General features: G+C 44.6%; 1 protein-coding gene across 3 annotated transcripts in view; it reads right to left on the minus strand.

Moving 5' to 3' along the window:
- The window catches only part of nap1l1 (nucleosome assembly protein 1-like 1), a 132,477-nt gene that overhangs the window by 49,182 nt on the left and 66,135 nt on the right, over positions 1–17,160 (minus strand). For all 3 annotated transcript variants that reach the window (XM_078219492.1, XM_078219494.1, XM_078219493.1), the window contains exons 7-9: positions 10,979–11,107; positions 7,458–7,529; positions 2,606–2,745 (exon numbers count right to left, since the gene is read on the minus strand). In XM_078219492.1, coding sequence (XP_078075618.1) covers positions 2,606–2,745; positions 7,458–7,529; positions 10,979–11,107 — 341 coding nt within the window. The remainder of the gene's footprint in view (positions 1–2,605; positions 2,746–7,457; positions 7,530–10,978; positions 11,108–17,160) is intronic.

The raw sequence follows: 17,160 nt of genomic DNA on the forward strand, positions 1-17,160 counted from the left end.
CATGCCCACACTCAGCCTGTCCCAATCACGCTGAAGCATCTCTGCATCCTCCGCAGTTCATCCTCCCACCCAACTTTGTATCATTTGCAAATCTGGAGATAATGCATTTAGTTCCCTCTTCCAAATCATTTGATGTATCATGTGAACAGTTGGGGTCCTCGCACTGATCCCTGCGGAACCTCACTAGTCACTGACTGCCAATCAGAAAAAGACCTATTTATGACAACTCTCTGCTAACCAGCTTTCTATCCATCTCAAGACATTATCTGCAATCCCACATGCTCTAACTTTACATAGTAGTTGGTTATGTAAGACCTTGTTGAAAGTCTTTTGAAAGTCCAAACAAACTACATCTACTGATTCTCTTCAGTCAACTCTACTAGTTACATCCTCAAAGAATTCCAATAGATTCATCAACCATGATTATACCTCAGTGGTTGGTAAGCTGATGGAGAAGATCCTGAGGGACAAGATTTATGAGCATTTAGAGAGGTTTAGTATGCTCAAGAGTACTCAGCATGGCTTTGTCAAAGGCAGATCATGCCTTACGAGCCAGGTGGAGTTCTTCAAAAATGTGACTAAACACATTGACGAAGGGAAAGCGGTAGATGTGGTTTATATGGATTTTAGCAAGGCGTTTGATAAGGTCCCCCATGCAAGGCTTCTAGAAAAAGTGAGAGGGGCTGCTGCCCTGTGGATCCAGAACTGGCTTGCCCAAAGTAGGCAGAGAGTGGGTATAGATGGGTCTTTTTCTGAATGGAGGTTGGTCACCAGTGGTGTGCCCCAGGGATCTGTTCTGGGACCCTTGCTGTTTGTCATTTTCATAAATGACCTGGATGAGGAAGCGGAGGGATGGGTTGGTACGTTTGCCGACGACACAAAGGTTGGTGGGGTTGTGGATAGTCTGGAGGGATGTCAGAAGTTACAGAGGGACATAAATAGGATGCAAGACTGGGCGGACAAGTGGCAGATGGACTTCAACCCAGATAAATGCGTCGTGGTCCATTTTGGCAGGTCAAATGGGATGAAGGAGTACAATATAAAGGGAAAGACTCTTAGTACTGTAGAGGATCAGAAGGATCTTGGGGTCCGGGTCCACAGGACTCTACAATCGGCCCCGCAGGTGGAGGAGGTGGTTAAGGCGACATATGGTGCGCTGGCCTTTATCAATCGAGGGATTGAGTTTAGGAGTCCGGGGATAATGATGCAGCTATACAAGACCCTCGTCAGACCCCACTTGGAGTACTGTGCTCAGTTCTGGTCGCCTCATTACAGGAAGGATGTGGAAAAGATTGAAAGGGTGCAGAGGAGATTTACAAGGATGTTGCCTGGATTGAGTGGCATGCCTTATGAGGATAGGCTGAGGGAGCTCGGTCTTTTCTCCTTGGAGAGACGTAGGATGAGAGGAGACCTAATAGAGGTATAAAAGATGTTGAGAGGCATAGATCGGGTGGACTCTCAGAGGCTTTTTCCCAGGGTGGAAATGGCTTCTACGAGAGGACACAGGTTTAGGGTGCTGGGGGGTAGGTACAGGGGAAATGTTAGGGGGAAGTTTTTCACAGAGGGTGGTGGGCGAGTGTAATCGGCTGCCGTCAGTGGTGATAGAGGCAAACTCAATAGGGTATTTTAAGAGACTCCTGGATGAGTACATGGGACCTAATAGGATGGAGGGTTATAGGTAGGCCTAAAAGGTAGGGATATGTTCGGCACAACTTGTGGGGCCGAAGGGCCTGTTTTGTGCTGTAGGTTTTCTATGTTTCTATACCACTGCTTTCCAAATACTGAGTTATGAAATCCTTGATAATGGACTTTAGTAACTTCCCCAGTACTGACACTAGATTCACTGGTCCCCGTTTTTCCTGTTTTCCCTCTACCTCCCTTTTTGAATGGTGGGCTTACATTAGCTACCCTAGGAACCAATCCAGAGTCCAAAGAATCTTGGAAAATGACCAATGGATTTACCATTTCCAGGGCCACTTCATTAAGTACTCAGATCCTGGAGATATATCCACCTTCAATCCCATCCCTTTCCCCAAAACCATTTCTCTACTAATATTGATTTCTCTCAGTTCCTTGTTAAAACTTGTTTGGCAGAACTTTCAGTACACAAATAAAGTACTATTTTAGTTTCTCAGCCATTTCTTTATTCCCCCGAAATGAATTCTCCCTGACTGTAAGGGGCCTATATTGGCATTTGTCAATCGTCTTACTAACATTTTCAACAATGACACTGCAGGCCACAGAGGGGTGTCATGGACTACACTGCAGCCCGTGGATTGGACAAGCTCATGCTGGCAATGAACTACATAAATCCTATTCAAACAGATGGCTGGAAATGGTTGGAGAGGTGATACACAAAGCTGAGCTTGTTTTAAACAATAAACTGATTTTCCACCAACAGTTCCAACGCAAATTCAGTGCAACTCAACTCTAATTGTATTCATATATCTCACCCAGAGGTAAGGTCACAAATTTGACAACTCAGTACACCTTCCACTGCTGCAATTCTTCAATGTTTTAAATTCAATAGCAAAATGTTTAAATCATCTTCAATTTCTTGTTAAACTTAAAAAATGTTCAACATAAGTTGAAGAAGCTTGCTTACCCCGTGCATCCCATAATTTCTGGCCCATCAAATGAGAAAGGGTCCGACTCATCAGGCTGCGACCTCATCTTGTATGTTTTTGTCACTACTTCATTTGTGAAAAACTCATTTGGCTCAAACTTAAACTCCAGAGTAAAACTCTAAAAGAAAATATACACAAGCAATAAGGCAAAAAACATCAATAAACTATTATCAAATAGAAATTGTTTTCTTTAAATAACTGAAAGATTTTACTTTTGTATACAACCAAGAACTCTTACCCTGATGTAAATTGAAAAATGCCTTGCTTACCATTTTGCAACTTTATGGCATTCATTAGATACACTGCAATAAATAGCTTGCAGTGTTAAAGTTAGCACAGGTACATTTAACAAGCAACTAAGAATTCCCCAAGCAAACATTCCCCGACATAACTTGGAAGTGCAATATTTAATTGTTCAGAGCTCCAGAAAGTCATTAAAATTCTTTCATGTGTAGGCATTAAAACAATGGGTTGGGATTGCTTAAAATTAACATTCTGGGACTTCATCAAATGGTTTTGCATCAATACAGAACGAACAGACTGGACTCAACTGACAAGGAGGGAACAATTACCACTGACATTAATTTACCAGTAAGAAGTCTAACAGGTTAAAGTCCAACAGGTTTATTTGGTAGCAAATGCCACTAGCTTTCAGAGCGTGCTGCTCCTTCGTCAGGTGGAGTGGGAGATGTGCTCACAAACAGGGCATACAGAGACACACTCAATTTACAGAATAATGATTGGAATGCTAATCAAGTCTTAAAGGTACAGACAATGCGAGTGGAGAGAGCATTAAGCACAGGTTAAAGAGATGTGTATTGTCTCCAGATAGGACAGCTAGTGAGATTTTGCAAGTCCAGGCAAGTTGTGGGGGTTACAGATAGTGTGACATGAACCCAATATCCCGGTTGAGGCCGTCCTCATGTGTGCGGAACTTGGCTATCAGTTTCTGCTCAGCAACCCTGCAGTGTCATGAAGGCCGCCTTGGAGAACACTTACCTGAAGATCAGAGGCTGAATGCTCGTGACCGCTGAACAGGAAGAGAACAGTCTTGCCTGGTGATTGTCGAGCGATGTTCATTCATCCATTGTTGTAGCGTCTGCATGGTTTCCCCAATGTACCATGCCTCGGGACATCCTTTCCTGCAGCGTATCAGGTAGACAATGTTGGCCGAGTTGCAAGAGTATGTACCGTGTACCTGGTGGATGGTGTTCTCACGTGAGATGATGGCATCTGTGTCGATGATCCGGCACGTCTTGCAGAGGTTGCTGTGGCAGGGTTGTGTGGTGTCGTGGTCACTGTTCTCCTGAAGGCTGGGTAGTTTGCTGCGGACAATGGTCTGTTTGAGGTTGTGCGGCTATTTGATGGCAACAAGTGGGGGTGTGGGGATGGCTTTGGCGAGATGTTAGTCTTCATCAATGACATGCTGAAGGCTCCAGAGGAGATGTCGTAGCTTCTCCGCTCCGGGGAAGTACTGGACGACGAAGGGTACTCCGTCCACTGTGTCCCATGTTTGTCTTCTGGGGAGGTCAGTGCGGTTTTTCGCTGTGGTGCGTCAGAACTGTCGATCGATGAGTCGAGCACCATATCCTGCTCTTATGAGGGCATCTTTCAGCATCTGGAGGTGTCTGTTGCAAGCCTCCTCATCCGAGCAGATCCTGTGTATATGGAGGGCTTGTCCGTAGGGGATGGCTTCTTTAACGTGTTTAGGGTGGAAGCTGGAGAAGTGGAGCATCGTGAGGTTATCCATGGGCTTGCGGTACAGTGAGGTGCTGAGGTGACCGTCCTTAATAGAGATGAGCGTGTCCAAGAATGCAACCGATTCCGGAGAGTAGTCCATGGTGAGTCTGATGGTGGGATGGAACTTGTTGATGTCATCATAGAGTTGTTTCAGTGATTGTTCACCATGAATCCAAAGGAAGAAAAGGTCATCGATGTATCTAGTGAATAGCATCGGTTGAAGGTCCTGTGCAGTGAAGAAGTCTTGTTCGAACCTGTGCATGAAGATGTTGGCATATTGAGGTGCGAATTTGGTCCCCATGGCTGTTCCGTGTGTCTGGATGAAGGACTGGTTGTTGAAGGTGAAGACATTGTGGTCCAGGATGAAACGGATGAGTTGTAAAATTGCATCTGAAAACTGGCAGTTGTCGGCGTTGAGTGCTGAGGCAGTCGCAGCAATGCCATCATGGCAAACACACCCGGCCGTCCCATCGTATCAGACAATGGGACCCTGTGCAAGAACCTCTCCAGCTATGTCGAGGGCATTCTGAAACCCATTGTTCAAAGAACCCCTAGCTTTTGTCACGTCACTATGGACTTCTTACAGAAACTCAGCACACATGGAACATTTGAACCAGGAGCACTCCTCGTCACAATGGATGTCTCGGCACTCTACACCAGCATCCCCCATGATGATGACATTGCTGCAACTGCCTCAGTACTCAACGCCGACAACTGCCAGATATCTGTACAATAAATCTGGGGTTCTCAGTGAGATAGATGCATTGACCCTTCCTAAAAAATGATTATAATTTGTTCTCTTCAACTGCAGCCTCGGTTTTTGTCACATTAACCTGATTGGAGTCAAACAGTTGTTGCACCCAAGGATCATGAAAGAAGCAGAACAATTAACAGAACATTACTAGGCAAAGATCTGGAATGTCCAGTGAAACAAACCAGATTCACCAGGCTAATTCCTGGGACGAGAGAATTGTCCTATCAAATGAGACCACCAATACTCTGGGTCTGTATCCCGAGGGGGCTTGACAGGGTAGATGGGGAGATGTTTTCTCTAATGGGAGGGTCTTGAACAAGGAAACATACTCAGGTCCTTTAGGGAAGGAAATCTGCTGTCCTTACCTGGTCTGGCCTACATGGCTCCAGAGTCACAGCTCTGGAGTCACATGTAGGCCCCCCAACTGCCCTCTAAGGGCAATTAGTGATGGGCAATAAATGCTGACCAGCCGGTCTGGTTTCACCCACCAGTGAAAACAACCTCCTTGCTTCTACCTCATCTATTCCTTCATAATTTTATGTTTTGATAAGATTCTCCCTCATTCTTCTAAATTCCAATGGTCCCAGTCTACTTAGTCTTTCCTCATAAGCCATTCCTCTCAACTCCAGAAATCAACCTAATGAATCCCCTCTGCACCCCCTCCAGTGACAGCATATCCTCTCAAGTAAGGAGACCAAAACTGTACACAGTACTCCAGGTATGGCCTCACCAGCACTTCATACAGCTGCAACATAACCTCACTGTTTTTAAACTATCCTTCCAGCAATGAAGGACAAAATTCCATTTGTCTTCTTAATTACCTGTTGCACCTGCAAACCAACTCCTTGTGATTCATGCACAAGGATACCCAGGTCCCTTTGCAGAGCAGCATGCTGCAATTTTTTTACCATTTAAATAATCAATTTTGCTGTTATACCTACCAAAATGGATGACCTCACAATTTACCAACATTGTACTCCATCTGTCAGACCCTTGCCCACTCACTTAGGCTATCTATATCCCTTTGCAGACGTTCAGTGTCCTCTGGACACTTTGCTCTGCCACTCGTCTTAGTGTCATTTGCGAACTTTTGACACACTACACTTCGTCCCCAACTCCAAATCATCTATGTAAATTCTAAACAATTGTGGTCCCAACACTGATCCTTGAGGCATACCACTAGTCATTGATCGCCAACCAGAAAAACACCCATTTATCCCCACTCTTTGCTTTTTCTTAGTTAACCAATCCTCTATACATGCTAATACATTATCCATAACATTATGCACCTTTATCTTATGCAGCAGCCTTTTGTGCAGCACCTTGTTGAATGCCTTCTGGAAATCCAGATGCACCACACCCACAGGTTCCCAGTTGTCCACCACGCTCGTAATATCCTCAAAGAATTCCACTAAGTTAGTTATTGAGTGACAGGCAGGCTTGAAGGGCCTTGGTGGCTATTCCTGCTTCTATTTCTTGTGTTGTTTATTATTTTTAACCCTGTGCTTCCGAGCATCAATTCTCCCATATACAACAACAGTGGTCTGATGAATCTCCTGAAAGAACGTCTAGCCACCAAGAGAAATGATGGTGATTTACAGTCACCTCTTGAGTACAGCTTTCTTGGAAGAGTAAACAGGCTTTGATTTTAAAAAATGGTCTTCTGTTCTACATATTCTGAGCACCATCAATTAATAAGCAGCTCTGGGCCATTAATCCTTACTGCCAAAGATATGATTCATTCATTTCAGGGTTTAGGTGTGATAGCTATTGATGAATAATTTTATTGAGCCGAGTTGTAAAAACCAAGTGTACATCCACCTCAAGATGGAAATCGAGCTTTGATGGGCAGATCCTAGGCTGGCATCCTGAAAACCAATAAACAGAGCCCAACTTTAATGCACCAAGCAGCAAAGAATCAATAAGAAGAACATTTCTGCTGCCCAAAGTTGCTCTTACTGGACATGCAACATGTGCAATTAGAGCAGGGATCACAGTAATGAACAGCTATACCGATGCTCTGGTTGAGATTATATACTGGAGATTATACCTAGGAGTTTCCTGATTTGTATGGCTCAGCTAACTCAGATGGATGAACTCAGAAGACTCTCTCTCATTTTAAAGAGTGAATGACCCAGCAAGTCTCAGACACTGCAATTACTTGATTTACAACTCCATCTCTCCATCACAGAACATTAAGGACAAGCAATAGGAAGATCTGCATTTAGATCACTCCTTTCACCACAGACATTGCAAACTCTTCAATTGCCAATGAAGCATAAATCAAGACAAAATATTAAAAACTGGGTTGCAATATTTACAAAAATAATTCTTACCATTGGCTGCCCAGGATCTGAAAATTTCACCTTCAAGTCTTTTAAATGCTTTAAGATAGGCTCATCATGCTCCTGCAAGAGAGATTTTAAAGGTTTACAAGTGTAACATGGGCAATCACTGAACACTCATCTCCAAATTCAAGGCCACTGCCAACTAGAAGGACAAGGCAGCAGATCCCCGAGAACACTACGTGGAAGCTCCCCTCCAAGTCACTCACCATCACAACTTGGAAATATATCATCGTTCTTTCACTGTCGCTGGGTCAAAATACTGGAATTCCCTCCCTAATAGTACTGTGGGTGAACTTACACCACCTAGACTGCAATGGTTCAAGGCAGCTGCAGGGAACTACAGGCCGTTGAGCCTAAACTTTGTAGTGGGAAGTGGTTAGGTATTGAGGGACAGGATCTACAGGCATTTAGAGGGGCAAAGACTCATTAGGGACCGGCAGCATGGCTTTGTGAATGGAAAATTATATCTCACAAATTTGATTGAGCTTTTTGAAGGGGTAACCAAGGTGATAGATGAGGGCAGTGCAGTTGGGCGAGCGGCACGGTAGCACAGTGGTTAGCACTGCTGCTTCACAGCTCCAGGGACCTGGGTTTGATTCCCTGTGTGCACATTCTCGTGTATGCATGGGTTTCCTCCAGGTGCTCTGGTTTCTTCCCACAGTCCAAAGATGTGCGGGTTAGGTTGATTGGCCATGCTAAAATTGCCCTTAGTATCCTGGGATGCGCAGGTTAGAGGGATTAGTGGGTGGATATGGTGGTAGGGCCTGGGTGGGATTGTGGTCGGTGCAGACTCGATGGGCCAAATGGCCTCTCTCTGTGCTGTAGGGTTTCTAAGATTCTTGATGTTGTCTATGTGGACTTGTTGCATCAAGTTAAATTTCACAGGACCAGGACGAGGTAGCCAATTGGATACAAAATTTGCTTGATGACAGAAGGCAGACGGTGGTTGTACAGGGTTGTTTTTCAAACTGGAGGCCTGTGACCAGTGGTGTTGATGTGGAGATGCCGGCGTTGGACTGGGGTAAACACAGTAAGAAGTTTAACAACACCAGGTTAAAGTCCAACAGGTTTATTTGGTAGCAAAAGCCACACAAGCTTTCGAGGCTCTGAGCCCCTTCTTCAGGTGAGTGGGAATTCTGTTCACAAACACCCCAGGGATCAGTGCTGGGTCCACTGTTATTTGGCATTTATATTAATGATTTGGATGAGAATTTAGGAGGCCTGATTAGTAAGTCTTCTGATGACACCAAGATTGGTGGCTTAGTGGACAGTGAAGGTGGTTATCTGGGACTGCAACCAGATCCAGTGGGCTGATGAATGGCAGATGGAACTTAATTTAGATAAATGCGAGGTGATACATTTTGGTAGATTGAACCAGGGCAGGACCTAGTTAATGGTAGGGTGTGGAGGAGAGCTATAGAACAAAAAGAGATCTCGGGATACAGGTTCATAGCTCCTTGAAAGTGGAGTCACAGGTGGATAGGATGGTGAAGGCGGCATTCAGCATGCTTTAGTTTCATTGGTCAGAACATTGAATACAGGAGTTGGGACGTCTTGTTGAAGTTGTACAAGACATTGGTTAGGCCACACTTGGAATACTGTGTGCAATTCTGGTCACCCTATTATAGAAAAAATATTATTAAACTAGAAAGAGTGCAGAAAAGATTTACCAGGAAGCTACCGGGACTTGATGGTTTGAGTTATAAGGAGAGGCTGAATAGATTGGGACATTTTTCCCTGGAACGCGGGAGGCTTAGGGCTTGTAGAGATCTATAAAATAATGAGGGGCATAGATAAGTCAACATATTTTCCCAGAGGTAGGGGAGTCTAAAACTAGAGGGCATAGGTTTAAGATGAGATACACAAAAGGATCCAGAGGGGCAATTTTTTCACAGAGTGGTGAGTCCCTGGAATGAGTTGCCAGAGGTAGTAGTAGAGGCGGGTGCAATTTTGTCTTTTAAAAAGCATTTAGACAGTTACATGGGTAAGAAGGGCATAAAGGGATATGGGCCAAAAGCAGGTAATTGGGACTAGCTCAGTGGTTAAAAAAAGGGTGGCATGAACAAGTTGGGCTGAAGGGCCTGTTTCCATGCTATAAATCTCATGACTATGGCAGCTCACAACCACCTGCTCAAAGACAACTAGGGTTGGGCAATAAAAGCTAGTCTAACCAGCGACACCCAGATCCCATAAATGAAAAAAAAGAGGCAGGTTCTGCAACGCCACCCTCAAAACCATGGAGCACAATGTTGGTAAATGTGAGGTCATCCATCTTGTTAGGAACAACAGCAAAATGGACTATTAATTAAATGGTAAAAAATTGCAGCAAGCTGCTGTGCAGATGGACCTTGGTGTCCTTGCGCAAGAACCTCAAAAAGTTGGTTTGCAGGTGCAGCAGGTAATTAAGAAGGTAAATGGAATTTTGTCCTTCGTTGCGAGAGGGATGGAGTTTAAAAACAGCGAGGTTATGTTGCAGCTGTACAAGGTGCTGGTGAGGTCACACCTGGAATACTGTGTACAGTTTTGGTCTCCTTACTTGAGAAAGGATATACTGGCGCTGGAGGGGGTGGTGCAGAGGAGATTCACTAGGTTGATTCCGGAGTTGAGAGGATTGGCTTATGAGGAGAGACTGAGACCACACTCATTGGAATTTAGAAGAATGAGGGGAGATATGAAAGAAACATACAAGATTATGAAGGGAATAGATAAGATAGAAGCAGGGAAGTTGTTTCCACTGGCAGGTGAAACTAGAACTAGGGGGTACAGCCTCAAAATAAGGGGAAGCAGATTTAGGACTGAGTTGAGGGGGAATTTCCTCCACTTTAACCTTTTCTTTCATTTCATCCTGTACAGAATAAAACCGTTAATCAACCAAACCCTAGAAAGCACATCAAAACAAAACTTGCCCAACACAATAGGGAAAAGCAAGTCAGCCTCTGGTTCAATCCAAAGTGCTGATCTCCAGAAGGATATAGAAAAACATAGGTCATTGTTTCTCCATTAATGAGGATGTAAACACAGTACTCCAGTTCTTGGTTTGAATCAAATTCCACTGAAGCAGTTGAGGCTACCTCATGGAATGTTTTTAGAACATAGAACAGTACAGCACAGAAGAGGCCCTTTGGCCCACGATGTTGTGCCGACCTTCATCTGAAACCAAGATCAAGCTATCCCACTCCCTACCATCCTGGTGTATGACAAGGATCGATAAATTTTTGTCCAGTTAAGGAATTAAGGGTTATGGTGAGCAGGCGGGTAAGTGGAGCGAGACCACAAAAAGATCAGCCATGATCTCATTGAATGGTGGAACAGGCTCGAGGGGCCAGGTGGCCTACTCCTGCTCCTAGTTCTTATGTTCTTAAAACACAAATTGAGGAACCACTACCGCTACCCCTGCACTCTTCTCCATGGTATCATTCCCACTAAATCTGGTTGAGTTTGGCCCAACAATCTCCAAAAAGTTTGCCGACAGACATTTCACTTTTTATATGTAAAAAACATAAGCTTACTTGTATCATGTCACTGAGCAAATCAACATTCTTGAAGACTGTCAACCAAAATTCTGGAATTCCCTTTGGCTCCTCTTTTTCTTCATCTTTTTTCTCTTCCTCCACTTTAACCTTTTCTTTCATTTCATCCTGTACAGAATAAAACCGTTAATCAACCAAACCCTAGAAAGCACATCAAAACAAAACTTGCCCAGCACAATAGGGAAAATAAGCAAGCCTCTGGTTCAATCCAAAGTGCTGACCTCCAGAAGGATATAGAAAAACACAGGTCATTGTTTCTCCATTAATGAGGATGTACAGTACTCCAGTTCTTGGTTTGAATCAAATTCCACTGACATTTACTCAGCACACAAATTGATAAAAGCCATCTGGGAAGTAGTCACCCCCTAGTGAACTTTTTCAAGGAACAAATACTGGATGTCCTTGATAGGTATGTCCCTGTCAGGCAGGGAGGAAATGGCCGAGTGAGGGAACCATGGTTCACGAAAGAGGTGGAATGTCTTGTGAAAAGGAAGAGGGAAGCTTATGTAGGGATGAGGAAACAAGGTTCAGATGGCTCGATTGAGGATTACAAGTTAGCAAGGAATGAGCTGAAAAAGGGGCTGAGGAGAGCTAGGAGGGGACACAAGAAGTCCTTGGCGGGTCGGATCAAGGAAAACCCCAAGGCTTTTTACTCTGTGAGGAATAAAAGAATGACCAGGGTGAGGTTAGGGCCGGTCAAGGACAGTAGTGGGAACTTGTGTATGGAGTCAGTAGAGATAGGCGAGGTGATGAATGAATACTTTTCCTTCAGTGTTCACCAAGGAGAGGGGCCATGTTTTTGAGGAAGAGAAGGTGTTACAGGCTAATAGGCTGGAGGAAATAGATGTTCGGAGGGAGGATGTCCTGGCAGTTTTGAATAAACTGAAGGTCGATAAGTCCCCTGGGCCTGATGAAATGTATCCTAGGATTCTTTGGGAGGCAAGGGATGAGATTGCAGAGCCTTTGGCTTTGATCTTTGGGTCCGTCGTTGTCCACGGGGATGGTGCCAGAGGACTGGAGAATGGCGAATGTTGTTCCTCTGTTTAAGAAAGGGAATAGAAATGACCCTGGTAATTATAGACCGGTTAGTCTTATTTTGGTGGTTGGTAAATTGATGGAATAGGTCCTCAGAGATGGGATTTACGACCATTTAGAAAGATGTGGATTAATCCGGGATAGTCAGCACGGATTCGTGAAGGGCAAGTCGTGCCTCACAAATTTGATAGAATTTTTTGAGGAGGTAACGAAGTGTGTTGATGAAGGTAGGGCAGTTGATGTCATATACATGGATTTTAGTAAGGCGTTTGATAAGGTCCCCCATGGTCGGCTTATGATGAAAGTGAGGAGGTGTGGGATAGAGGGAAAGTTGGCCGATTGGATAGGTAACTGGCTGTCTGATCGAAGACAGAGGGTGGTGGGGGATGGAAAATTTTCGGATTGGAGGCAGGTTGCTAGCGGAGTGCCGCAGGGATCAGTGCTTGGTCCTCTGCTCTTTGTGATTTTTATTAATGACTTAGGGGAGGGGGCTGAAGGGTGGATCAGTAAATTTGCTGATGACACCAAGCTTGGTGGAGTAGTGGATGAGGTGGAGGGCTGTTGTAGGCTGCAAAGAGACATAGATAGGATGCAAAGCTGGGCTGAAAAATGGCAAATGGAGTTTAACGCTGATAAATGTGAGGTGATTCATTTCGGTAGGACTAATTTAAATGTGGGTCACAGGGTCAAAGGTAGGGTTCTGAAGACTGTGGAGGAACAGAGATCTTGGGGTTCATATCCACAGATCTCTAAAGGTTGCCACTCAAGTGGATAGAGCTGTGAAGAAGGCCTATAGTGTGTTAGCTTTTATTAACAGGGGGTTGGAGTTTAAGAGCCGTGGGGTTATGCTGCAACTGTACAGGACCTTGGTGAGACCACATTTGGAATATTGTGTGCAATCTGGTCACCTCACTATAAGAAGGATGTGGAAGCGCTGGAAAGAGTGCAGAGGAGATTTACCAGGATGCTGCCTGGTTTGGAGGGTAGGTCTTATGAGGGAAGGTTGAGGGAGCTAGGGCTGTTCTCTCTGGAGCGGAGGAGGCTGAGGGGAGACTTAATAGAGGTTTATAAAATGATGAAGGGGATAGATAGAGTGAACGTTCAAAGACTATTTCCTCGGGTGGATGGAGCTATCACAAGGGGGCATAACTATAGGGTTCGTGGTGGGAGATACAGGAAGGATATCAGAGGTAGGTTCTTTACACAGAGAGTGGTTGGGGTGTGGAATGGACTGCCTGCAGTGATAGTGGAGTCAGACACTTTAGGAACATTTAAGCGGTTATTGGATAGGCACATGGAGCACACCAGGATGATAGGGAGTGGGATAGCTTGATCTTGGTTTCAGATAAAGCTCGGCACAACATCGTGGGCCGAAGGGCCTGTTCTATGTTCTAGTGTCAAGAATCTATTAAAAACATTCAAAAACTGTACAAGGTTAGGGATGGGTGTGCGAACGCTGTAGAGAATGTCAATATATCAAAGGAGGAAGTGTTGGGTATCCTAAATTGCATTAAGGTTAACAAGTCCCTGGGGCTGGACGGGATTTCTACCAGGTTACTACGGGAGGCAAGGGAAGAAATAGCTGGGGCCTTAACAGATATCTTCACATCCTCTTTGACCACAGGCGAGGTTCTAGAGGACTGGAAAATAGCTGATGTTGTTCCCTTGTTGAAGAAAGGAAGCAGGGATAACCCAGGAAATTACAGGCTGGTGAGTCTGACGTCAGTGATGGCGAAGCTTTTGGAGAAGATACTGAGGGACAGGATATATGCACATTTGGAAGAAAATGGACCAGAGTGACAGGCATCATGGTTTTGTACGGGGAAGATCATGTCTCACCAACTTGAGAGAGTTTTTTGGAAGTGGTAATAAAGATAATTGATGAGGGAAGGGCTGTGGATGTAGCTTATATGGACTTCAGTAAGGCTTTTGACAAGGTCCCAAATGGCAGACTGGTACAAAAACTAAAATCACATGGGATTTGGGGTGGGCTGGCTAGATGAATAAAGAACTGACTTAGTCATAGCAGACAAGAGTAGTGGTGGAAGGTTGTTTTTCAGAATGGAGGTCTGTAGCTAGTGGTGTTGTGCAGGGATTAGTGCTGGGACCTCTGTTAACAGTATATACAAGTGATCTGGAGGAAAATGTGGGTGGTCTGATTATTAAGTTTGCGGATGACACAAAGATTGGTGGAGTTGCTGCCAATGCTGGGGATTGTCAGAGAATGCAACAGGATATAAATAGATTGAAGACTTGGGCACAGAAATGGCAGATGGAGTTTAATCCAGACAATTTTTTTATTCATTCGTGGGACATGGGTGTCGCTGGCTGGCTCGCATTTTATTGCCCATCCCTAGTTGCCTTTGAGGTGGTGGTGGTGAGCTGCCTTCTTGAACCGCTGTAGTCCATGTGCTGTTGGTTGACTCACAATGCCATTAAGGAGGGAATTCCAGGACTTTGACCCAGCGACTGCGAAGGAACGGCGATACATTTCCAAGTCAGAGTGGTGAGTGGCTTGGAGGGGAACTTGCATGTGGTGGTGTTCCCATGTAACTGCTGCTCTTGTCCTTCTAGATGAAAGTGGTCGTGGGTTTGGAAAGTGCTGTCTAAGGATCTTTGGTGAATTGCTGCAGTGCAGCTTGTAGATAGTACACACTGTTGCTACTGAGTGTCAGTGGTGGAGGGAGTGAATGTTTGTAGATGTGATGCCAATCAAGCGGGGCTGCTTTGTCCTGCATGGTGTCCAGTTTCTTGAGTGTTTTTGGAGCTGCACCGATCCAGACAAGTGGGGAGTATTCCATCACACTCCTGACTTATGCCTTGTAAATGAGAGGTAATGCATCAAATTTAGGTGTGAATTTTACTGTAAATGGCAGAATCCTTAGGAATAACAGAGGGATCTGGGCATGCAAATCCACAGTTCCCTAAAAGTGGCAACACAGGTGGCCAAGGTGATTAAGAAGGCATATGGCATGCTTGCCTTCATTAGAAGGGGCATGGAGTACAAGTGTTGGCAAATCATGTTGCAGCTATATAAATTCTTTGGTTAGGCCACATTGGAATACTGCGTGCAGTTCTGGTTGCCACACTACCAGAAGGACAACAAAGAAAAGCACAGCACAGGAACAGGTCCTTCAGCCATCCAAGCCTGTGCTGATCATGATGCCCTAACTGAACTAAAAAACCTTCTGCACTTACTCGGATCATATCCCTCTATTCCTCCCCTATTCATGTTCCCATCCCAATCCTCTTGCTAACGTGCATGCTTCCACCACCTCCTCTGGCAGCACATTCCAGGCACCCACCACTCTGCATGAAAAACCTCCCCTGCATATCTCCCTTAAACTTTCCCCTTCTCAACAGGAACCTGTGTCTCCTTGTAATTGACACTTCCACCCTGGGAAAAAGTCCGACTATCCATCCCATCTATGCCTCTCATAATTTTGTAGATCTCTATTAGGTCACCCCCTCAGCCTCTGTCTTTAGTTTATTTCACCTCTCCTCATTGTCAATGCCCTCGAGATCAGGCAACATCCTGGTGAACCTTCTTTGCACTCTCTTCAAAGCTTCCACATTCTTCTGGTAGTGTGACCCCATCTCGAGTTGGAAATATATCACCGTTCCTTCACTATCAAAACCCAGGAACTCCCTCTACAACAGCACTGTGGGTGTAATTACACCACGGGGACTGCACTATTTCAAGGACAACTAGGAATGGGCAATAATTTTGATCTAGCCCGCTAATCCATTAAAAAAAAAGATCCTACCACAAGAGAGAAATGCCCTCTCCACATTTACCCTGTCAAGACTCCTCAGGATCTTTGGTTTCAATCAAGTTGCCTCTTACTCCAAGTTATCTAACCTATCCAACCTTTCCTCAGACAATCCACCCATTTCTGGTATTAGTCTAATAAACTTCCTGTGAACGGTTTCTAATGCATTTACATGTTTTTTAAAATGAGACCAATGCAGTACACAGTACTCCAGATGAGATCTTACATCTGTATAGCCCTGTGTGGCTGAAGCATAATCTTCTGATTTGATTCGTCACATGTATTGGTATCCAGTGGAGAGCATTGTTTCTTGCACACTATAGAAAGCATACCATTCATAGAGTACAAAAGGGGAGAAGGGAAGGGTGCAGAATATAGTGCTACAGTCATAGCTACGGTGTAGAGAAAGACCAAGTCAAGATAAGGTAGGTCCATTCAAAAGTCTGATGGCAGCAGGGAAAAAGCTGTTCTTGAGTCAGTTAGTATGCGATCACAGACCTTTGCGTCTTTTTCCCAACGGAAGAGAGTGTATGGGGTCCTTGATTATGCTGGCTGCTTTTCCGAGGCAGCGGGAAGTGTAGACGGGAGTCAATGGATGGAAGGCTGGTTTGCGCAATGGACTGGGCTACATTCGCAACCCTTTGTAAATGCTATGGTGCATTTGTGAAAATTGATAAGAACCTCTCTACTCTTTATAATCAATTCTCCTAAATAAATGAAAACATTCTATTCACTTTCCTCGTTATTTGCTGTGCTTAGATCCTTTCGAGTTTCATGCCTTGTGACTCGTGCATTAGGACAGATCCCACTAAATCTCAGAGCTCTGCAATCTCTCTTAGAAAAGCTTCTTTATTCTTCCAGCCAAAACGGACCATTTCACATTTGCCCATGTTATACTACATTTGGTGGACCTTTGCCCATCCCTTTGTAGCGTCATGCCCTCTTTACAATTTACTTCCCCACCTATCTTTGGGTCACTAGCAAATTTTACAGCCACACCTTCCCTACACATCTTAATTCCCTTAATGCCCAAAAATCTTCCAATGTTACATTTATTCGTTTCAACATTCAGGTGGACAAAATCACCTCCCAGCAAACATGATACTGAGAGGCTCATGACCAGGTGTGGGCATCACACTTTTCAAAAGTGCCCAACAATGGAAGTTTTTAATTCATTTTAAGGGATGTGGGCATCACTGGCTGGACCAGCATTTATTGCCCATCCCTAATTGCCCTTCATTTCAGAGGGTATTCGAAAGTCAAACATATTGCTGTGGCTCTGGAGTCACATGTAGTCCAGGCCCAGGTAAGGACGGCAGATTTCCTTCCCTAATGGACATCAGTGAACCAGAT

Source organism: Mustelus asterias, chromosome 9, assembly GCF_964213995.1.
Source record: "Mustelus asterias chromosome 9, sMusAst1.hap1.1, whole genome shotgun sequence".
NCBI classification, from domain to species: domain Eukaryota; kingdom Metazoa; phylum Chordata; class Chondrichthyes; order Carcharhiniformes; family Triakidae; genus Mustelus; species Mustelus asterias.